The sequence below is a fragment of the Jaculus jaculus genome, chromosome 13, assembly GCF_020740685.1.
Source record: "Jaculus jaculus isolate mJacJac1 chromosome 13, mJacJac1.mat.Y.cur, whole genome shotgun sequence".
NCBI classification, from domain to species: domain Eukaryota; kingdom Metazoa; phylum Chordata; class Mammalia; order Rodentia; family Dipodidae; genus Jaculus; species Jaculus jaculus.
In genome coordinates, this window is record NC_059114.1 from 15755168 (window position 1) to 15779447 (window position 24280).

The following is a 24280-nucleotide window of genomic DNA, read 5'->3' on the forward strand; positions in this document are numbered from 1 at the left end:
AAGCAGCAGGCGGCTGGGGGCTGGGCTGAGCAGCCTGTGGGGATGCGCAGGGCTCCGGGGGCAGGTGCACATGCCTCTGAGCACCCGGGAAGCTGGCATGGGAGTGCTGGCCAACTGAAGCAATAAGAGGATGATCCTGGGAGCTTCTAGCCCAGGCTAGAGGCCTCCGTGGCTTTCGGCACCTGGCTGTTCAGGCCCAGGTGTTGGGGTGATCTTGATGACGTGTGCCTGTCCCGCTGAGTGTTACATGCATGAATGGGGGGGGTGGGGTGGGGAGGGGACGCAGGGCTAAACTGGTGTCCTGGTGGACCTGATGTGAAACTCCTGTCAAACAACAAACTTTTAAATGGTTTGCTAGGATTATTTCTGTATTGAAAGTTTCTAATTAATGCTTTTTAAAAAAAAATACTAAAAATAAAGGTTCAAGCTGCCAAATTTTCCTTCAGGGTCTGTTTGCTCTCCTTCCAGCTGTGCTCCGGGTGGGCCTGGCTTCTTCCCATCTTTGTTTTCAGCCTGGGGCTTACTCAGGTGCCTGTGCACCTGGGACACTTTCAGAAGCCTAGTCTTTTCTCTGAGCAGATGGTCCAGGTTGGTGTTTCCCCTCTGGACTCCAGGCACCAGCTGGGAGCACGTGTGGGAAGATGGCAGGGGAAGCACTCATTTCTTTTTAACAAGCCGGAAGTGCGCAGTGAAGTGTTTACCTGGAAAGAGTCGGCTGCAAGTTTCTGCCAAGCCCCAGGCCGATGCTCTCCAGCTAGGGAGGGGTGCCCAGAAAGCCCACCAAGAGGGATACAGGACAGGGTGCTGCCAGCCTCCGGAAGTGCCTCCTGGGCCCAGTCTCCTCCTCACTGGCTTCTGAGGTGCCAGTGGTAGTTCCGACATGTAAGGCGCATTTGGACCGAACGACCCTTAACACACCCACGACTGAGGCCAGAAACTGTAGAAATTCATTTTATTCTTGGACTATTTTCAAAAGAAGCAGTGGTGTGCTGTTTTTCTAAAAATATGCCTTTATAGATTTATATATATGTGTGTATTATAAAACCCATACACTTATTTACATGATTGCTACATACAAAATTAACAGCACTGTGTATGTACATATCTACAGGTACATTCTGTCCGCTCGTCCCTGCTGTGCTTCTCCCTGGCGAGGGTGGGAGACTGAACCACTGGTGAGCAGCTGTGGACGGGCCAGGCCCACGGAGCCCCGGCGGGTCTCAACAGAGACGGTGAGGTGGCTGCTCTTCTTAAGCTTGGTGGGCAGTATCTGGAGGCTCCCGGCACCCTCACCCGGTCCGCCCTGTGGGACCTGTAATGCTCTTAATGTGAGGTGATTGGCCAGGCTCCTCAGAGGCCATTCTGTGGCCTGGACTTGCCTGGCTTGGGCCAAGAAGTTGTATCTGAGATGAGGGGGCTGTGGGAGGAAGACAAGTGCTCTCCCAGCCCTACCCGAGGGGCAAGTGCTGGATGGCTAAAGCCTGCAGAGGGCCAGTGACAATACCGTCTGGCCCTGCTTCACAAGTGGGTAAGGACCAAACTGGAAGAGGCAGAGGAAGAATGGCGGCGGTCAGGGAATAGGTCTTCCCTCCTCCCTGGGGCACAGGGTAGCCTCAATGGAGCTTGGGTACACCCCAGCTCAGGCCTCACAGCCACAGGCTGGGCCTCACACCACACAGAGGCTCCAGCAGAGGTGCATGCATGGGGGTGAGGGCCGTGCCTCCCTTCCTCTGGGCCAGTGGCTGGGGCAGAAATGAAGTCTTCCAGCCTGGCTGTGCCCTACAGGGTCAGCCCGAGGCTCAGCCTGAGGAGGCAGGCAGAGGACTCCGTCTGTGTTCCCCATCTTCTAAACGCCAGGAGGCGGCAGAGCCTGTGAGGTGGGCTGAGGTCAGCTGGGTCGGCGTGGGAGGGAGGCTGCCTGAGCTGTGCTCAGCAAAGGATCCTGGGGAAGCCCAGGCTCAGAGGCTGGGCAGCGGGGACAGGGCTCTGGCCTGGCCCTCGGTGGCGAGCAGAGCAGCCGGCAGAGGCCGAGGCGGCCCCCACTCATTGGTCTCTAGCACACTGACAATAGGGAGGCTTCAGGCTCTCTGGGACTGGCTGGGTCATGAGGCTGGCAGGCAGCTTGGCTGCCCAGCCCGACCCGAGGGGACACTTGCTCATAATGCCTTTTCGTTTGCTTCCAGCCCCCCCCCCCCCCAATCCTCAGAGCCTGGCTCTTCTCAACTTAAATTTTCCTGAAGAAGGAGAAGAGCCGTTTGCCGTCCATGGTGCTGGGCTCACGGCCCCGCCCTGTGCTGTGGGCCCTGGAGAAGGCGGCGGCGGCGGGAGGCCGGCTCTGTTCCTTCAGGTGCGTGTCCATCAGCTGCCGGTCAATGACCCTGTGCATGTCATCCTGGAAGGGGGAGATGGGACAGGGGTGAGCGGCAGCTCCTACTGGCAGTGGGGGTGGGCAGGGTGGTGACAGGTGTCAGGGCACAAGATGTGGGCGCAGGATGATGAGTGGTTGCAGCAAGGGCTGCCAGGCCGAGCAAGCGGTGGATGTGGGCACCATGCCAGACACACAGGGGCCACACGGTGCTGCACTTCTCGGCCTGAGCTGGTGGCTCACCAGTGTCACTCCTGACGCTCTGTCCTTATGGGCTCTGAGGACAGAGCTGACCCCACGCCAGCAGCTAGCCTCGCCTGCCTGGTGATCCCCAGGGCTGTCTGGATGCCTGTAGTTTGGAGCCCCACCCCCAAGAGGCTGGGGTGACTTTAGCATGTTGGCTTCTTTAGCCCAATGGCCTGGCCTCGTCTATCCTGTGCTGTGTCCTTGAATCCCAGCTCTCAGGAGGCAGAGGTAGGAAAATCACTGAGTTTAAGGCCACCTTAATACTAGTGAATTCCAGATCAGCCTGGGCTAGAGTGACACCCTACCTTGGAAAAACAAGACAAAAACTTAAATCTCCTTCAATTTGGTTGCCTAGAAAATGTGTCCCGTACTCTGTCTATACAATGGCGCGTTTGACTTCACAGAGGAGCTCCTGACAGCAAGTTTACTCTGCTTGCTTTCTAGTTGCTGGGTTTGGATTCTGGGTAGGACTCCATGATTGGGGGTTGGGGGTCTGTCAGTGACAGAGTTTGCAAGCTTCTGTCTTGACATCAGCTGCCTAATTACCACCAGCAGTCAATGTTAGGCCAACTGCTCACCCCCCCTTCAGCCTTGTTCTTTGCTGTGGGCTCTGCGGTATGGTGGCAAAAAGACCCTGAGCCTTGGGCCAAACCCCTCAGAGGCTTAGTCATTCTGATCTAAGCACTGGAGAGGTGAGACCTGGGTTACGGTGGGGATCCCTACAGATGGGCTCTGTGGGGTGAGGTCTGCTGTGCTCAGAGGCTTACAAGGTAATTACAAGACGTTGGATAGACTGGCCCCTCACCTGACCAGCTTGTCTGCTACCTCCTCTATCTCACTCAAGTTCTGACCTCTGTCACTTTAATGTCCTTGACTTCAGAATGAAACCAAAGGACCTTCTTGACCTGTAATGAGGCAGTGGTGATCTCACCCTCCTTTGCTTGCACCCTTATCTTCCTCTCTCCCCATGTCCACCCTCCAGCACACTCAACTTTCACCCTGACCCCTCTGTTCACCTTCAAACCTTCCCGGCCAGTCCCACTTTCCACATGTCCTTCAGATATGACACTATCTTTTTTGCTAATGCATGTCCTCTACTTCCAAGGTTCCAGCATGGAATCTTCAACAGAGTGCCCGGCACTTAAGATATGCCTGATAAGATAAGCTGTGCAATATAGCCAAAAGGTTTTAAGAGCCCCAGACAACTGTCCTTTCAGTGGGGATGTAGCTCAGTTGGAAATGTGCTTGTCTAGCAGGCACAAAGCTCTAGATTTGACCACTAGCACTGAGTAAACCACATGCCTGTAATCCCAGCACTAAGGAGGTGGAGGCAGGAGACCCACAAGTTCAAGGTTATGGGATACATAACTCCCATGTCTCAAGATACAAAAAGTCCACTGGACATGGTGGCACACACCTTTAATCCCAGCACTTGGGAGGCCCAGGTAGGAGGATCACCGTGAGTTCAAGGCCACCCTGAGACTACATAGTGAATTCCAGGTCAGCTTGGGCTACAGTGAGACTCCATCTCAAAAAACAAAAACAAAAAAACAACCACCAAAAATTACAATAAGTCCTTTCAAAGCTGCTAATGCTTTCTCCTGTAAGTTCACTGCAAACTGCACTTTTTATACTTTGAACAACCAAATTCATCAATGTCATTTCACGAAATCCATCACTTCAGAACTTGACACACATATATGCTGGTCATAATCCCATGCCTGCTGTTACTTCTGTGGCACCAGGACACCAGAGTCAGCTGTGGAGACGGGTCAGCCTGACAGTGTTGAGCCACAAGCTGCTGAGCTCAGCGGACATGGTGGTGATGGGAAGAGGGAAGCTGGGCCTTGATGGCACGTCACACTGCAAGATGAGGCCGGGCTCCGGCACAGAACACAGTGGGCCATGAGGGGAAGTGGCAGATGCAGGACGGAGATGGCAGTGGGGAGATGGTGGGTGGAACACAGGCTGTCTCACCTCAAAGGCAGGAGGGGTGTACAACTAAAGCTGTTGATACGGGAACTGAGAAAGGCCACTAGATCAGAAACCAAAGGAGCCAGATAGTAAAAAGCCCTGAGGAAGCGAACTGTAGCCAGGAGAGAAGAGAGAGAACAGTAGCAGTAAGCCTGAGCTGAGCCAGCCCACTGCCAGGAAGGAGCCAGGGCTCTGGGCGCCAGCCCTCACGGCCCTAAAGCAATGGTCACTGTTGCCCTGCCCTCCATTGTGAGGTTCACCCCATAAACCACAGGTGGCTTTTCATCTGCTGGTGAGGGTTTCTCGATACCACATTCGGACACGACCACCTCAGCCACGGTAAGTCCAAGCCCTGGTCACTGCAGTAGGGAACCGCGGGAGACCCTGGAAACAGTGGTCCTAGAAATGGACACGCTGACTCATTTTCTCCAGGGCTCAGGCCAGCATAGTGCTCCGTGGAAAAAGGAAGCTGCGGGCCTTTGAGAAGGGAAGGGCAGCAGCTGCCCCAGGGCTGCTAAGCTGCATCCAGCTGCGACTTTTCCTCCGCCCCTCCATGTCAACAGCTGTTTCTTTGTCAAGCCGGGGTGACCAGCTGAAGGAAGGCCCCATTCCAAGTCAGGAGATCACAGCATCCCTGGCTGTGGCAGCCTGGGCTCTGTCTCGACAGCACTCCCAGGGACTGGGGGCACATGGGCTCTGGATAGCTGCAGGTGAAGGCTGGGTCCCCTGGTCATCTAGGCCCACGGGACCTCTCTTGCACACTTTACACACACCGAGCTGCTTCCTGAATCCCGCCCCCCAGCCCTGGCTCTCAGGCCTGTTTACCTGCCAAGCCTCAAGCTGCTGTGAGAGGTTCAGTTTCTGCTGAATGGCATCCAGCAGCTGGCTATTGAGAGACATCATGTCCATCTTGCACTTGGCAAGTTCCAGCTCCACAGCGTTCTTCCTGAAAACAGACAAGGCAGGGCGGGCAGAAGCATCTGGTTCCACTCTGGAGGACCCGAGTTCCAGTAATGAAACGGGCTGGTCCTAAACGCACAGCACTGTGAGACACATTTCCTAAGCAGGCCCTAGGTGAAGGGACTGGCATCCCCATCTCACAGATGGCGAGTTCTTTTTCTTTTTCTAAAATGTATTTTTTTTATTTGAGAGCGAGAGAAAGGGTAGGTGGAAAGAATAGGCGCTCCAGGGCCTCTAGCCACTGTAAATAAACTCTACATGCATGTGCCTTCTTGTGCACCTGGCTTACGTGGGTCCTGGGGAACTGAACCGAGGTCCATTGATTTTGTAGGCAAACGCCTTAACCGTTAAGGCATCTTTTCCAGCACCCTCCTCCCCTTTTAAGAATTAATTTATTTTAGAGAGAGCAAGAGAGAATTGGCATGCGAGGGCCTTAGCCACTGCAATCAAACTCCAGACACTTGCACCACCTAGTGGTCATGTGAAACTTTGCATTTGCCTCACCTTTGTGCATCTGGCAAATATGGGATCTGGAGAGTGGAACATGGCTTCACAGGCAAGTGCCTTAACTGCAAAGATCTCTCCAGCCCCAGATGGCGAGTTCTTAAATGAGGATGGGAACCCAGAGAGGACCAAAGGCCTTACTTAGCACCAAGGCTACATACACACTGTAGGGTGGGGGACTCCTGATGTGTGCTCCTTGCCTAAGATATAGATGTGTGCAAAGAAAGCCACATAATGGTGTCTGGCACAGCTTGGCTAATCCCAGCTAACTGGGGAACTGGTAAAAGAATGGGCACTGGTAAACACCAGGATGTAGGGTAATGACTGACAGCTCATGTGGATGCACAGTGCAGAAGGAAACCAGGAAACAAGTGTCTGTGCTGAAAGACACATGCGGGAACCTGGATGGTCATGCCCGGCTGATGCCGTCCACTGACGATTCACCTATTTTCACATTCTGCATGCTTCATCTACTGCCCAACAGTCTTACATCATAGCTGCTTGACACAAAAGAAAGCTGACAGGTTAGGGTGGGACAAAGCAGTGGGAGGGGCTGGCCTGGCTACGTGGTTTTCCAGCTGCTCCCCTGAGGATGCTGAGGTGAACCTAGCACACTGCCAGGCCCAAGGGCATCTAGAGAAGCGGCCTACAGAGGCAGCTTGCTGGGGTCCCAGAAAACTGTCTGCAGTAACCGAACAGCAGCAGGAAGAAGCAGGTGGGTTCCACACACAGTTCAGACAAGCACTGTAGGGATGGCTTAGCGGTTAAGGCACTTGCCTACAAAGCCAAAGGACCCAGGTTCGATTCCCCAGGACCCACGTAAGCCAGATGCATAAGGGAGCACATGCGTCCTGAGTTCATATGCAGTGGCTGGAAGCCCTGGCGCACCCATTCTCCCTCCCTTCCTCTCTCTAATAAATTAAAATTAAAATTAAAAAAAGAGCTCAGACAAGCACTTCCTCCCTGGCTCATCCTTTGCGCAACAGTCATCTAGCCCACAGACTCGCCTGGAGCTGCAGGCATCCCAGAGGCCTGCTCCAGACAGCACAGGGCCCGTGATGGACCCCACCCACTGCGGCAGGGGACTGCAGGGACAGCACAGGATCAGGCAGGGCAAACTGCATCCGCCACACCTGCTGCCATTGGCTGGTGGCAAACAGTGGAAATCCTCGTGTGGCACCGGTTGCTATCCGGCACACCTGCTGCTATTGGCTGGTGGCAAACTGGAAATCCTCCTCCTGTGGCACTGGTTGCCATGGACGCAGCCCATCCAGCAGCTCAGGAGCTTCCACACATCTGCCAGCAGATGGCGCCATGGACAGCCAGAGCCAGGATTGTGCTGACTAATGCCGCTGGGTCACGGCCCCCATCCAGGCAGGCTTGGAACCCAGTCTTTTTTTTTTTTTTTTTTTGGTGCGTGTGGCAGGGGAGGGGAGGAGAGGGCATTCCCTCTGGAGGAATCTCTGTGATTGTCATTTAAAAGAAAAGATAATGACATCAAACAAGAGAGACTAATTGAGAGGGGAGGGGATATGATGAGTGGATTTGTGAGGGGCAAATGGGGGTGGGGAGGGAATTACCATGGTTTATTGTCTATTAAAAAAAAAAAAAAGAAACCCAGACAGAAAGGCACAGCTACCAGAAGCTGGTTAGCAACATATTAGTCATGTTTTTTAAAAAGGAGTTTTTCCAAGGCCTAGAAAAATCCCTTATGTAAATGAGGCCACTAGTAGCTGGGTAAGGTGGTGAGTAGAGTTCGAGGCCCTCCTGGGGCTACAGAGCGAGTTCCAGGTCAGCCAGGGCTAGCTCAAAAACAAACCACCCGGGGACTGGAGAGCAGGCTCAGCAGTAAAGGCTTGCCTGCAAAGCCTAATGAACCACGTTTGACTCCCCAGTGCCCACTTAAAGCCAGACGCACAAAGTGGTGCATGCATCTGGAGTTTGTCTGCAGTGGCAGGAGGCCCTGGTGTGTCCATTTTTTCTTTTTCTCTCTCTCAAATAAATAATCTTTTTTAAAGCCTGATGCTTTTTTTCCAAGGTGTGTGCTAGTTTGGATGTTCTTGTTTAGAGCATTTCCCCCGCGAGGGTAAAAGTGCTGCCAGCGCCCCTGGAGCTCGCCTCTGGAGTCAGGCCTCCTTTCCTTAGCCAGCCTTGAGTACACATTCAACCCACCTGGGAAAGAAGTCGCTGCAACCCGGCTCTGGGGTCCCAGGATGTGAGAAACCGTGCTCAGGAAGATAGCTGGGAAAACTCCTGTGCTGGTTTGATTCGGGTGTCCCTCATAAACTCAGGTGTTCTGAATGCTAGCTTCCCAGCAGATGGCAATCTGGGAATTAACGCCTCCTGCAGGCCACACAGCGCTATCATGGGTGTTATAACCAGCTTCCCCCTGCCAGTGTTTGGCACACTCTCCTGCTGTTGTCCATCGAATGTTGGCCAGAAGGTGATGTCCACCCTCTGTTCATACCATCATTTTCCCCGGCCACCAAGGAGCTTCCCCTCAAGCCTGTAAGCCAAAATAAGCCCCTTTCCCCATAAGCGGCTCTTGGTCAGGTGTTTTCTGCCAGCAACGTGAACCTGACTGCAGGAACTCCATTTCCACAGCACTGCCTAGTGCGCTAGTGGCAAACACACGGGTGGGCTGTGAACTAGAAACGGACAGACACCTGATGTGAAGACGGACCAGAAGGAAGAGCAGCCTAAAGGTAAGAGCTGTGATGAAAGTGATTCAAGAGGGCTGGAGAGATGGGTTAGTGGTTAAGGTGCTTACCAGGACCCACATAAGCCAAATGCACAAGGTGGTACGTGTGTCTGGAGTTTGTTTGCAGTGGCTAGAGAGCCCTAGAGCACCCATTCTCATTCTCCCTCTCATTCTCCGTCTCTTATAAGTGATAAGGACTGGAGAGATGCTTAGCAGTTAAGGCATTTGCCTGCAAAGCCAAAGGATCCCGGTTCGATTCTCCAGGACCCATGTAAGCCAGATGCACAAGTGGATGCATGCATCTGGAGGCCTTGGCACGCCCATTCTCTCTCTCTCTGCCTATTCTTTCTCTCAAATAAATAAATAAAAAGAAGATATTTTAATTTTTGCTTTATTTTTATTTATTTGAGAGCGATAGAGGTGCAGAGAGAGAGAGAGAGAGAGAGGGAGGGAGGGAAGGAGGGAGGGAGGGAGGGAGGGAGGGTGAGAACGGACACACCAGGACACACACACAGCCACTGCAAACGAACTCCAAATGCATGTGTCACCTTGTGCATCTGGCTTATGTGGGTCCTGGGGAATTCAGCCTTGAACCGGGGTCCTTAGGCTTCACAGGCAAGCCCTTAACTGCTTAACCATCCCTCCAGCTCCAAAATAAAACATTTATTTGAGAGAGAGTCAGATAAGATAGAGAGAATGGGTGCATTAGGGGTTCTAGCCACTGCACATGAACTCCAGATGTATGTGCTACTTTTTTGCAAGCAACTGCCTTAACTTCTAACCTATCTCTCTAGCCCCTATCTTTCCATGTTCTTCAATTTTTATTTTTAGAGACAGAGAGAGAGAAATTGGCACACCAGGGCCTCAGCCAATGAAATCGAACTCCAAATGCTGGTGCTACCTCGTGAGCATGTGCAACCTTGTGCTTGCCTCACCTTTGTGTGTCTGGCTAACGTGGGATGTAGAGTCAAACATGGGTCCTTAGGCTTTGCAGTCAAGTGCCTTAACTGCTAAGCCATCTTTCTAGCCCAAACTTTTTTTTTTTTTTTGGTTTTTCGAGGTAGGGTCTCACTCTGGTCCAGGCTGACCTGGAATTAACTCTGTAGTCTCAGGGTGGCCTTGAACTCATGGCGATCCTCCTACCTCTGCCTCCTGAGTGCTGGGATTAAAGGCGTGCGCCACCACGCCTGGCCAAACTTTCCATTTTTAAACCTCAGAATTATTTCATAAATTCCCAAGTTGCTTTAGTAATAAATAGGGTATTTTCTTCTTCCCCCATCCGCTAGCTTGTTATTTGTATATTAAAAAAGATACTGAAGGTGGGTGTGGTGGCTCACACCTTTAATCTCAGCACTCAGGAGGCGGAGGTAGGAGAATCACTGTGACTTCAAGGCTACCCTGAGACTACAGAGTGAATTCCAGGTCATCTTGGGCTAGAGTGAGACCGTACCCCCACAAAAAACAAACAAAACAAAAACAACTGGCTTCTGAGCATTAATCTAGAGTTGGGGAGAGAGGAGATCTCATGTAGTGCAGGCTGCATTTGAACTCCATGCATAGATAAAGGCTGTCCATCACTCCTGCCTCCACTTCCCAGATGTTTTTCTGTTTTTCTTTTGGGGTTTTCGAGGTAGGGTCTCATTCTAATTTCATTGATTGTTTTTCTAAGATAATACTCAGCCAGAACTCTGCAATGTGCAAAATTCCACACATACACCTGGGCCTCTTGGCACATGTGCGCCTGCAATCCCAGCTATTCAGGAGGTTGAGGCAAGAGAGAACCCAAGTTTAAGTCTGGCTTAGGTTACAGAGTGAGGTTTTAATTTTTTTTTTTTTTTTTTTTTTGGCGAGGGAGAGAGGGAGAAGAGAAGCAGAGAGAGAGAGAATTGGTGTACCAGGCCCTCCAGCCACTGCAACTGAACTCCAGACATGTGTACCACCTTGTGTGTCCGGCTTACATTGAGACCTGGAGTTGAACATGGGTCCTTGGGCTTCACAGGCAAGCATCTTTAGCTAAGCCAGCTCTCCAGCCCTGTAGCTTAGTTTTACTTAGAAAATAACATAAGGCAGCAATCGCCACTCACTTTGCAATAGCTGCATCCCGGTCCCTGAGGGCCTTCTGAAGCTGCTCCTGCGGCTCCTTGTCCTCAGACGCCGCCCTGAGCCGGTCCCTTTCCTCCTTCAGCACAGTCATCTCCACACTCAGCAGCGTCACCTGACAGGAGGCCAAAGCAGAGTGAGCAGGGTCACACCGCTGCCTGGGCCTGGGCCGTGCCCCTCCCGAGGATGAAAAGCACCCAGTGGCCCCCGGTGGGTACAGGTGCACGTGCACACAGCAGGCTCGCACTGTCCTGGGGGGAGGTGCACCCACGAGGCCACTGCTTAGGCTGAGGCACTCATAGGGGGACAATGAAGTGAGACCACATAAGCACCACCATGGCTTGGGAGCACATAGTTTTTGGAGCAGGGCCTCAGATGTTTCCAGACATCTTTCACAGCGAACACTGGTATAAGCTGGGCGCTGGATGGTTCCAAATCCTGGGAACCGGCATCTATCCTCAACAGCCATTGACGGACATAGCATGTTCATCCTCGTTTAGCTCTGCAGATCAAGTCCGAATGGAATTGTGATGCCTTAAAGACACTATCACTTTGAGCCTGTCACCTTCTACGAGGCCCCGTGAATGGCAATGCAGCCTACTCAGTCCTCATGTCCAACCTGGGAGGCATCATTTGGCAGTGAGGTGTCCCTCTAGTGGCTCCATCAGTGACAACTTACCCCACCCCAAAGTAGAGTAACCCCGTACTCTGAGATGGCAGGAAGCATGTCGTATCATGTGCGCACCTCAGCCTGACCACACACAGTACTTAAGTCTCAAAACCCCAGTGTGGTGAACAGCTGTCCAAGCCTCAGGGGCACTCCTGGTTATGAAAGTCCTGGGAGACAGGCTGCGACCTCCCATCAAGGAAGTCAAAGGGGACAGGGACGTCTTTCCTTTCAGTCTGGGGCTGGGTTTGTGACCAAGACTTGCCAACACGTGGTATTATTATGCACCACACAGCACGTGGTGCTGTGGCCCCCTTCCCACAGCTCCTCCTCCATTTGGGGTCAGCATTACTCAGCTTTGCTTGCTGTTGATCCCGTAGCTATCACACTTAAGCCTGAGACATTCACTCTCTGCTGAAGTTACATACAGCAAATTTCTGTCTGCAACCAGAAACCCTGCGGGTCGAGCTTTCAGTAAACAACAGTTAAGCAAAAAAGGCTGCTGGCTGACCCGCCCTCTTCTTAGCATTACACACCCACTGACTTTTTTTCCAAGGGAGGGTCCATCTATGCGGGTCAGCCTCTGTCTGCCTTGGCACTAATCATCCTCAGAAGAGAACTAAGGTAAGGTCCCCAGACTAGGTTCAGCTCAAGCTCCTCAGACTGAGTACGAGGCTACGGGTGCTCAGGGAGCCTGGACATTCTGGGGGAATCCAAAGAATGCTCAGTGATGAGGGTGAGAAGGAAAACGTTGCTATGGTGAGTGATGGATTTTTGTACTCTTAGAAACCTGACCAGCAATGCAATGTCAGGGCCCAGCACTCTGCTCTGCACTGACAAAGGAAACTGCAGCCTTCCCACTGGAGACAGCTTGGGCAGGGAGGGTCTGAGCCTCAGGGAAATGCTGACTGGCGCCTCTGCTGAGCTTCTGGCTGACACATGTAACTAGGTCTGAGACAGGCAAGGAGACAGGGCCCTGCCACACCCTAAGCATCAGCAGGCTCTGCTGATTGCAAAAACTCAAGACCCAGAAAGTACGTGGTACAGACAGACAGACAGACCACCTCACACCAAGTGATCCCTGATGTGGCCTCAGGATAGCCAATGTGCATTAAGATGTTCTTGATAAAACTCTTGAACCTTTTACTTTGGTCTAGAAAAACTGGAGAAGCTAGAGCCCTCCAGCCAGCTGCTTTAGGAGAAGGGACATGGGGCTTGCCCTCTCTTAACCACCCTCTCCAGAGAAATTAGAAAAAAAAAAAACTACCCTCCCCCACTGAGTTGTTGTGAGGATTAAATCCCCCCCCCCCACTCTCTCCGAACCTCCAGGGCCCAGCACCAAGCACGAGGTGGCGGGACCCATCCTCACCCTCCCACGCCTGCTGACTACCACGCAGATAGATGTGGCTTGTCTGCACATGTCTGCCTCCAAACCCACTTTCCCCAAATAAGACGGACATTCTCCAGTTAAACAGCTCTGAAGCAAACACCTTAAGTCGTGACAGCTAGGGTTTCTTCTGCTCTTTCCTTCAGCAGTCAGCCGAGCATCTACCCAGGCCAGGCCTGTGCTAGACGCTTGCGAGATGTTTGCTAGATGCTTCTGGAGACAAAGCTGAGTGTGACCTGACAAGAGTCCTTGTCGGATCTGTGGTTTCATTTGTGAAAGGTGAGGTGCAAATGCTGTGACCATGACAAGTAGAGCGAGGGTCTCCTCCAGGAAAGAGATAAAGAGATGTTCAAGGAGGGGGCTAGAGAGATGGCTTAGCAGTTGAGGTGCTCTGAATCCCCAAGTACCCACATAAACCAGATACACAAAGGGGCACATTCATTTGGAGTCGCTGATGCTCCCATTTTCTCTCTCTGCCTCTCTCAAATAAAGAAAAAAGGAAAAAAAAGAATTATAAAGGAGGAAAAGAAGTGTGTCAAGGAGGAAGCGAAAGCTGGTCTGGAATTGGAAAGAAGGGTGGGGTGGGCCGGAGCTATGAGCATGGGAGGGAGGGTCTTCCAGGCAGAGGGTGAGCATTATGGAGAACATGAGCTGCAGCCCTATCTCATAGGCAAGGAAGGTGAGAGAGGAGATGGAGAGAGAGGCGGCGGCTGGTGGCCAGAGTAGAGCATCCCAGGCTAGCCAGGAGCTCCATGTCTCCCATACGCCGATACGGAAGCCAGCCCATGACTGGCAAGGGGTGAGGATTTCAAGCCACACTTCAGGAAGATTAACAAGATGGGTGGGCCAAGGAGGGCAGGCAACTGGACAAGCAGTACCCAAGGGCCTACTGTGTAGGCAGGTATGGAACAGGGCAGCTGCCAGGCCAATGGAGAGCACTGTGCCAAGCATTTGCACAGCAGTCATCACACCTGATCAGGCGAGGCCTCAGTGCTCCAGCACACGCTCTTCCAATCTCACGGCCCTCTGAACACCTGGCATGGGCTCCCGCCAACCGTGAAGGATCCACAGCAAAGTTGTCCCACGGCTCCTCCTGCCCAGTCTGAGCAGGGGCAGAGGCCCTCACGGGTGACTGCTACAGTTGGGCCTGAAGACGTGCCCCACCTGCTTGCAGATGCTCCATCCTCACCAAATCAAGAAGGGGCAAGCAGGGGGACCCTAGCAGACATAGGACGCAAAGCGGCGGGTGTCAAGTCTTCTGGTCTGCCTGTGAATCTTGTGTCACGGCCTCAAGCTTGAGTTGACTGTAGCAAACCCACACCTGACCTCTGGCCCAGTTGCCAGGAGTGGAAAGAGCAACCTCAAGTGGAAAAGCCATGGGTTGAGACAGAGGACCACCCATCAGGAAGGGCTGGATCCTGGTCTGGCTGTTTCCTGGAATCTTGGTCCTAGCTAAGCTGGTCTGGGACCTGCCACCAAAGAGCCCAGAGACGGCTCTGCTTGCCTTCCTGATGCTGAGAGGCCCTGGAGCCTGAGTGCCAAGCACACAGCAAGTATGGGGCTGATGCCAAACCCTGCGTGAGATACATTGTGCCCTCTGGGTTGGCTACCATTTTCAGCCACTCTGGACTTGAAGTATGAAGTCTGGCCCCTATCCTGGGCATGTGACTCCCATGGGTGTCTCATTAGTGGATGTGGTATGGCAGGGAGATCTCTGCTCTGAGCATTCTGGAAGAGATGACCTACAGGAGACACCCAATTCTGCACCTTCCACGGGACATGCATGGGCTCCCTGCCTGGGGGCTATCTGAAAGGGAGCCCCCAGGAACTGGCCTAGGTCAGCTGTCAGCTGAACATCTAAGGCCACCTGCCTGGTAGAGATGGCTTTCTGAACAATTCCACAGCAGACTATGCCTTGACTGCAATTTTGAGTGAGATGTCCTCCAGTGACTTTGTGGTTTATGGTTCTGAGACACAAAGCCAAATATAATTATCAAAGGAAAGATAAAATATAAAATTATTTGATTATTTAAAATAAATAAGCCAGCAGCAGTGGCATATGCATGTATTCCAAGCTACTTGACAGGCTGAGGCAGTAGAAATACTTGGGTCTAGTTCAAAGCCAGTATAGGGGCTGGAGGGATAGATCAGTGGCTAAGGCACCTGCTGGCAAAGCCAAAAAACCTGGGTTCAATTCCCAGCACCCATGTACAACCAGATGTACAAAGTGGTCATGCATCTGGAGCTCGTGTGCAGTGGATCCATTTTGTCTGGCTTTCTCTCTTCTCTTTCTCTCTCTCTCTGCTTATAAACAAAAAAATTTTAAAAGCCAATATCAGGCTGGAGAGATTGCTTAGTGGTTATGGCACTTGTTTAAGAAGCCTAAGGACCCATGTTTGATTCTCCAGATCCCACATAAGCCTGACACACAAAGGTGAGGCAAGCTCAATGTTGCACATGCCCACTAGTAGTGCACACATCTGGAGTTTGATTGTAGTGGCTGAGGCCCTGGCGTGCCAATTCTCTCTCTCCCTCTCTCTCTCCAAAAAACAAAACAAAATAACAGTATATAGACATAGCAGGATTCTATCCTCAAATTTAATAGAATTTAATCCAATGAATTTTTTTTTCTTTGCCTTGGACTGCCCAGCCATTCCCCAGTGTCTGTCCAGGAGCAACTACAATGTTGAGAGGCGTCTTTTCATTCCTTGGTTTCTGGGCTCTCACAGGAAGTAGTGATGGTTGTAGGTGGGCTTCTCCAAATTATTCTAAAAGGATTATGTATGTATATATGTATGTATATATAAATATAAAATTCTATACCTATCTCATATATATAGAGGGATATATAAATGTATCTTAAGTGTAAGAAATGCTGACTGAAGAGGAAGCTGGGCATAAGCACCATCCCACGAAAACCTCCCACAGCAGAAAGGGATGGGCAGCTGTGGGCAGGGTCTGGATGCTGATGTCCAGTGCTTCCCCAGTCATCACTGCTTGGAGGACAGAGCTCCCAGGGCGGATCTTGGGAGCGTCTTCCTGGGTGGGACTGCTCCAAGTCCTTTAACATGTGTTCAGCTCAGAAAACAAATGCCCTCCAGCATGCCAGCATGTGCAAATGGGAGAGAAGTCAAGATCAGACAGGCAAGAATAGCGAGAGCCGGTAACAGGTTCACAGAGGGGACAGCGCTGACATCTGTGGAAGTCAACGGTTTCTTGGCTGGCTGGCTCCCCTACCTGGGAGCTGCCGGGGGACCAGCCGAGGGTAGCCCGAGAGCTGTAGCTTTCAACTGTCGGCATCACCCATCAGCCTGGCTTCCAGCTCTGCAGACACGTGGCTGCAGGAAATGCATCAGCCACTGCTGTCTCTGGTGATGTTCCCTTGGGCTGAGTGAGGACTGGTTTCTTCTCTGGAAGACACCCAGCTCTCCTCAAAGTTGGTCACTGTCCCAAGGGTGTCGGGGAGAGCCATGTGTCACGCACGTGGGAGAGGAGGAGTGCTCACCTGACTGTGGAGATGCTGCAGCTCTTCTAGGCTCTGTTTCAGTTTACCCCTCTCCCCCTCCATGAGCTCCCTCAGGGCTCTTGAGTCCTCACTGGTCTGCCTTATCTGCTCTTCTAAGGAGTCATCATCAATTCTCCGGGAGCCCTGACAGCAAAAGGAGAGCCAGCAGGTGGGAAAGGGAGGGCGGAGAGGAGTGAGAAATGGAGAGGAGACACAGTGGAGGTAAAAGCGGGGAAGAGAAAAGGAGAGGAAGACAAAGGAGAGGAGAAGAGGAGGAAGGGGTTAGGAAGATTTTGGGGCTCAATTTCAACCTGGGAATAACAGCTAGATGTTCATTTTCACAGCAGGCACCAGGGAAAGGAGGCTGTGTACACTGAACAGCACTCTGGGCTCCGACAGCTTCCTCGTCCCACAGTGACTTGGCCTCCTGCTGCAATGAGCTCTGTAAACCAACAGCCTGGTCGGAGAGGAGCCGCCACCTCTCGCATCACTGCATCCAATACAGGCAGAAAGACATAAGCACTCCATCCGTGGGACAATGAAACAGAGGAGAAGCGGCTGCTCTAGAGCCAGGCACATCAATGGGGACAGGGAGATTTCCCTCATGATGCTGTGGAAATGCCAGTTTACCTCGGATGCCACTGAGCGTACTCCCCCACCCCAGCCATATCTGGAATTCCGAGGCTCCTCGTATTCCTCTTTCCGTAACTCCCTGCGCTCACCGAGATTCTTTGCACAGAAGCCTTGGGTGTTTTAAGCTTGCCCACTTCAAGCCACCCACCACCAGGGCCAACTACAGAACAACTTCACATGTGACCCAGCCACATATGTCTCTATACCAAGGTTCCCCATGCAGGCCTTCCAATTCAAGGCCACTGCTGCCTGTACGTAACTGTGTGGAGAAAAGAACTCTGCCCTGGCGTCTGCAGGAGGAGGACCCTGGGCTCTGTCTGCTGGCGTTCACCTCTCTGGCTCTCAAGCCAGTAAGACTGATGACTGGCAGAGTTCTGACTAGCTCAGGGACTACTTCACCATCTGCACTGGCTTTTCACCGCCCACTGGCCCAATCCTATGGCTGGCCCTTACCGTGGGCTCCATGCCATCCACGATGCTCTGTATCAGCCTCTTGAGCTCGCTGAGGGCGGTGCGCAGGCTGCCGGCCGGCACGTCCTTGGCCGATGAGGTTTCTGACGACTCATCCATGGAGGAGTCCGTGGACACGGCGGAGTCGGCGCTGTCATTCCCGCGGAGGTGAGAGCAGAGATAGCGGACCTGGCAGTAGGCTTCCCAAAGCTGCAGTCTCAGCTGTGCCACAAAGTTTTTCATTCATCATGACACACACTCTAGAGAGGACCTGGTCATCCACTCAGTATTTGAAGCTAAAATTACAGACATTTGACACCAGTTCCAGCTCTAAGAGCAAAGGCTTTGTTTTCATTCTTCACACCCCGTCTCAAGAACTAGCACTCATTTTGGGGCTCCCACATGGTCTCAGGGGTCCTAGTCTTCCTCCCCTGAACTCCAGCTCCTCCCGCCCGCCACATAAAGGCTTCCCTTGGTGTCACAAATGGTCAGGAGACTTAGCGGACACGGGAAGCATGAAAAGAAGCCAATGGCATAGGGGATGATTCAAATGTGTGAGGATGCTGCCAATGCCCCAGGAAGGAGCTGAGCCCTGACCTCTGGATGTTCTGCGCAAGGTCTCAGTGGACAAAGAGAACAACCCCGGTCCCACTTTCCCTGCCAGGCGGCAGAGATGTCAGCACCTGCTCTCTCTCCTGTTCCAGCTCCTCAGCCTCCATGCTCTGCTCGATCTCTGACAGCAAGGACGTGCTGGTGGCAGCTGAGCTCTGCAGGCTCCTCTCCTCCGTGAGCTCTTCCAGCTTCACCTGCAGCTGCCGGTAGGACAGCCGGACCTCCTGGAGCTCCAGCTGGCTTTGGTGGAGCTGTGGGAGAGAGCGCGCAGGCTGTCACAAAACAAATGGCAAACAGGGCTCCAGACCTGGCCCTGCAGCTGGACGCGCCACCAACTGACAGGAAGACAAGCAGGAAGGATGCAGCCGACTGTGCTGGGGCCAGGGTGGACAAGACTCCTATCTGTAAGATTCTACAGGACAAGTAACTGCTTCCTCAACACATACTTTCAGAGGATAAGAAAGATAAAGGAAGAACCAGTGATTAAGAAATACTCGAGAGCGAGGGACATGGCTCATCGGTGGAGCACTTGCCTGGCATACATAAAGGCATGATGGCACATGCCTCTAAGTCCAGCACTGGGGAGATCTAGGCTGGAGGATCAGAAGTTCAAGGTCATCCACAGCTATGTGACTACCTTGAGGCTGGCCTGGGCTACACAAGTCCCGAGAGAACCTGGGTCTTCAGGCTTCACAAGCCAGCACCTTAACAGCCAAGCCATCTCTCCAGACCCCCCCCCCAAAGTAAATAAATTTTACACACACACACACACACACACACACACACACACACACACAGAGCAGGGTCTCACTCTAGCCCACATGTGGGACTAAAGTGCTGGGATTAAAGGTGTGCGCCACCATGCCCGGTGGCCTCAGTTTCTCTAAAATCCCAATCTCCCTTAAATAAACACAATTTGTGATGTCCCCCTAAAATAAACTTAATAATTCATAATGTACCCTTCTTGAGTCCATCTTTATTAATTTTTATTCAAGGCAGGACAGAACCCATAACTCAAGGTTCATAAATTCCAGGAGATCCTTCCTGAACCACGAAATCCTGCATCACCAGCACTCTTATTTCTTTGCTTTCAAGACTGGAAAGCGCTTAGACAAACTTTTTTTTTCCCCCGAGGTAGGGTCTCACTCTAGCTCAGTCTGACCTAGAATTCACTATGGAGTCTCAAGGTGGCCTTGAACTCATGGCGATCCTCCTATCTCTGCCTCCTAAGTGCTGGGATCAAAGGCATGTACCATCAGGCCCAGCTCTTTTTTTTTTTTAATTTATTTGAGAGAGACAAGCAAATGGGTGTGTGAGGGCCTTCAGCTGCTACAAATGAACTCCAGACACACGTGCCACCTTGTATATCTGGCTTAAGTGAGTCCTGGATAAATGAACCTGGGTCCTTTGGCTTTGTAGGTAAACACCTTAACTGCTAAGCCTACCCTCCAGCACTAGACAAACTTTTAAAGAACATTTCAAATATCTGCCATTCTGAGAGCCAAATATTATACATATGATTTTGACATTTCCCAGAAATTCTTTAATTTAAATTTTGATTTTTGTTTTTTCGAGGTAGGGTCTCACTCTGAGCCAGGCTGATCTGGAATTAACTATGTAGTCTCAGGGTGGCCTCAAACTCATGGTGATCCTCCTACCTCTACCTCCCAAATGCTGGGATTAAAGACATGCACCATCACACCCAGCTTAAATTTTTTTAATTAATTCTTTTGGGGGAATAGGGGTTCACTCTAGCCTATATAGTGAATTACAGGTCTATAATTCACTATATAGTCTCAGGCTGGCCTTGAATTCGTGGCAAAAACTTATTTGGGGGGGGGGAGGGAGAGGGAGAGATGAAGGAAAGGAGGAAGGATGGGTGTACCAGGGCTTCCTGCCATAACAAATGAACTCTAGACACACATGCCACTTTGTGCATCTGGCTTTATAAGGGTACTGGGGAAATTAAACCCAGGACATTGGGCTTTGAAAGCAAGTGCCTGTAACAGCTAAGCAATCTCTCCAGCAATCCCCCCCCCCCGCCTTTTTTTTTTGAGGTAGGGTCTTGCTCTAGCTGAGACTGACCTCGATTCACTCTGCATTATCAGGGTGGCCTTGAACTCATGGCAATCATCCTACCTTGGCCTCCTGAGTGATGAGATTAAAGGTGTGTGCGACCATGCCCAGCTAACTTTTTTGTTGTTGTTTCTTGATATTTTATTTTTATTTTTGAGGCTGGGTCTCACTCTAATCCAGGCTGACCTAAATAGAATTCACTCTGTAGTAGTCCAGGCTGGTCTCAAACACATGGTGATCCTTCTTCCTACCTCCACTTCCCAAGTGCTGGGATTAAAGGCATGTGCTACCATGCCAGGCTTTCTTTTCTTTTCTTTTCTTTTCTTTTTTTTTTTCGAAGTAGGATTTTCACTCTAGCTCAGGCTGACTTGGAATTCACTATGTAGTCTCAGGGCGCCCTCAAACTCACGGAGATCCTCCTCCTTCTGCCTCCCAGAGTGGTGGGATTAAAGGCGTGAGCCACCACACCTGGCAAGGCTTTTTTCTTGATACTTTTTTTTTTTAAAGACAGGCTTTCACTCTAGTCCAGGCTGAGCTGGAATTCACTGTGCAGTAGTTTCAGGCTGACTCTGAACTCACAGCAATTCTCTTGCCTCTGCAGCGCGAGGATACAAGGCATGCACCATTGCACCTGGCTGATTTTAAAAAAATAAGTATTTGAGAGAGAGAGGGAAGGAGAGAAGGAGAAAATGGGCACGCCAGGGCCTGTAGCCACTGCAAAGGAACTCCAGGCACATGCATCACCTTGTACATCTGACTTTACATGGGTCCTAGGGAATCATATCTGGGTCCTTAGGCTTTGCAGGCAAATGCCTTAACCACTATACAATCTCTCCAGTCTTTTTTGTTGTTGTTTGTTTGTTTCTTAAAGGTAGGGTCTCACTCTAGCCCAGGCCTTTTTTCTTATTTTTTTCAATGATCGCACAGAGATTTTCACACCAGCTTTCACTATTAGATATGGAAGAGCCACAGAGATGGATGAGCTCAGCCACCTTAGGTTTCTGAGAATAGAACTGAGGCTCAGAAAAGGGCGGAAGCCAGTGCAGGGAGGAGACAGGAAGGCGAGATCACAGCTTACAGCAGGTCTCTTCCTTCTCTCACTGCCTCCTTTGCATTCTCAACCCTCTCCTTAGAGCCCCATTCTGGGCACCACTTCTTGGCCAGGGCATCATGGGCATAAGGGGGACGGCCGACCACCACTGTTGGAGGGCCCCTTCTCCTAACACAGCAGGCCCTAGGCGGAGTCTGCAGGAGTCTGCGAGGTGCCAGGCATACTTGCTACGTGTCACACCCGCGGCATTTCCTACTTTTCCTAGGACTTCCCCCAGCACCTGCAGCATAAAAGATGTTTTTTATAGGTCAGTGTAGTTGAAAATTCCTGGGATTTTAGTTTAATTTATTATGTTATAAATTAATATTTCTGGGTTTATCTTTGTTCTCTTAAAAAGAGGGGACACTAGCCAGGTGTGGTGGCCCAGACCTGTAATACTAGGCACTCAGAAAGCTGACACAGAATGACTGTCATGAAGGGAAGGCTGGCCAGGGTTGGACTGGAAATGTCGCGCAGTGGTTAAAGAGCATGCCTAGCACGCATGAGGGCTGAGGTTCAAACGATTACTGAAAATAAAATAAGAGGGGATACTGTACCACTTTTTTAAGATTCTTGGCCAATTCTTTCCAGAATCGGTGACTTCTGCAGAGATGATACTGTGGAGTGTCTGGCGGGCACCGAGAGCTCTGGTTCTTGCAAAGGGAGTGAGCTACTCAGCAGAACCTTTAGTGGGTCATTAAGGCGCCTGCAGCCTTACCTCTAACCCCTCAGTGCCAGAAAATGGCTGGCTACTGGCCTGGATGAGCCCTAACAGAGACTGCCTGGAGCCCATATGCTTGGGAACAAAAAAGAATTGGCAAGCAGGCCTGCCCTGTGTGGTTCGTGGGGGTCAGCAACACCTGCTGGTCCAGTGGGAACTCCTCCAGCCCCAATTTTGGGGAAACTCAGAAGAAAAAAAAAAGTCAGAGGTACAGGGAGGAAAACAGGCATTCCTAGGAAGCATCTGGCACAGTTACAAGCAGTACATTGAGTGGCAAAATGCTTTACAATTATTTTCTAGACAACTCCACACACATCCCAGCAGGAAAAGTTCTGAGAGACAAGTGCAAGTTCTTAAGCACTGGACAAAATTAGTTCAATTACTCATGCACACTCAGAGGTGCTTAATTAATTGTAACAGCAAGGGAACCAAAGGCCAGGAGGCGCCTCACTCTCTGGCCAGTGACTGACTCACCACCTAGACCATATGCCAAAAACAAAACAAAACAAAACAAAAAAAAGAGCAGAGAAGAACTTTCCAAAGCAAGTAGCAGCATCTTAAAATTTTTTTTATTCATTTACTTGAGACACACACACACAGGAAGAGAATGGGCATGCCAGGGTTTCTAGCTGCTGCAAAGGACCTCTACAGGCATGTGCCACCTTGCGCATCTGGCTCACATGGGTATTAGGGAACTGGACCTAGGTCCTTAGACTTTGCAGGCAAGCGCCTTAACTACTAAACCATCTCTCCAGCCCAAGAAACAGCATCTTTGTATACCAAAGATGACACTAAGTGTATTTCTAGGTATGAACGGAGATGACGTGAAATGCTTTTGTTAGTATAGTGTGTGAAGTTGAAGCTCACGGTACTCATCTGACATGGGGGGGGGGGGGGGAGTGAGGCATGTACTGGCACAGGCCTGCTCAATTGTCCATGATCAGAGCTGAAGGAAACTCCAGACCTCAGAACCTCTGCTCCTGAGTCACTCGTGTGTGGGGCCTGCGTTCTGCTAAAGAAACTGCCCGTTTGCCAGAGTTAGGCCCTGCGTACATCTGTAAGATGCCCACCCAAAAGAGTGTGCAACAGAGTAGCTAAGTGCTTCTCGCAGAGGAACAGGACTTGTTATGAGAGTTTAGCAAGCTTGAGTATAGCTCTCAGGAGGGTCACTGTCAAGTTCTGGGTCAGCATGAGCTCATCTTTCCAGCCCTCCTACAACAAGGACAAGCTTAGCAAAAAGCTGAACTCAGGCCAACACCACCGATTTAACACTTTACTAACTTGTTAGGACTGTTCAACTGTTACCTGAGTCAGCTGGATTAAAAAAAAAACAAAAAAAAAATTAATTTTTTTTTTTGGGGGGGAAGAGGCAGAGAGAGAATGGATGCACCAGGTCCTCCAGACGCTGCAAACGAACTCCAGATGCATGCACCACCTTGTGCATCTGGCTTACATGGGTACTGGGGAGTAGAACCCAGGTCCTTAGCCTTCGCAGGCAAGTGCCTTAACCACTAAGCCATCTCTCAAGCCCCTGGAATTTTTATTTTTGGGTCAGTTTGGGCCATTTTGGCAATACACAAGGCTTTCTGGAGGACACTGGAAACTAGTGGCAGCTTAAGATTTTCACATGAACAGAAGGCTGGGAGCAGCAGTTACACAGGCTGGCAGGACGGAGCTCAGCCCGTGAATGTGGCCCCCACTGCTTCTAGGGTCCCAGTTACAGATTAGAAACTAGGTCTTTTTATTTGCAAATTCATTCATGCTGCACTGAAAGTTTCTTTTTGGCAAGGGTCACGTCTCTGCTTCCTGTACTTTTTCTTTCCATGTTCTAGCTCAATAACAAGAGAATGCTTGGTGGGGATCCAAGTTGCTGGGGCGAGTGAGCATCAGACAGGTAAATGAGGAGTGTGTGGGATGGCAGTCTCCGTTCTGCCAAGGGCCATCTGTGACTTGGGATAAATGATCAGTGTTCTTTATGCCTCAGCTTCAGGAGTTGTGAGGAAACTGGTCCGTAAAGAGAGGCACACCATGTGCACTGCTGTGACCATCATCAGCCTTGAAAAATGAGCAAGCTTATTTTCACTGAAAACGTAGTTCCCTGGCGTTAGCCAGAGCCATGCCCTTCCCGCGTGATATGCAGGCTAGCCAGGTGCTCTACCACTGAGCTACACTCCAGCCCTGTCTATTTTCTTTCTTTAATTTTTTGTTTGTTTGTGTTTTTCAGGTAGGGTCTCACCCTGGCCCATGCTAACCTGGAATTCACTATGTAGTCTCAGGGTGTCTTCAAAC

The 24280-nt window shown here is 51.1% G+C and overlaps 1 protein-coding gene across 2 annotated transcripts in view; it reads right to left on the reverse strand.

Moving 5' to 3' along the window:
• Nucleotides 1-935: 935 nt before the first annotated feature.
• The window catches only part of Bicdl1 (BICD family like cargo adaptor 1), a 101894-nt gene continuing 78549 nt past the window's right edge, over nt 936-24280 (reverse strand). The window contains exons 5-10 of one of the 2 annotated variants that reach the window (XM_045133171.1): nt 18176-18355; nt 17496-17714; nt 16410-16553; nt 10835-10965; nt 5411-5531; nt 936-2392 (exon numbers count right to left, since the gene is read on the reverse strand). In XM_045133171.1, coding sequence (XP_044989106.1) covers nt 2225-2392; nt 5411-5531; nt 10835-10965; nt 16410-16553; nt 17496-17714; nt 18176-18355 — 963 coding nt within the window. In that variant the 3' untranslated portion in view covers nt 936-2224. The remainder of the gene's footprint in view (nt 2393-5410; nt 5532-10834; nt 10966-16409; nt 16554-17495; nt 17715-18175; nt 18356-24280) is intronic. The other variant, XM_012950054.2, reaches the window with a different exon arrangement.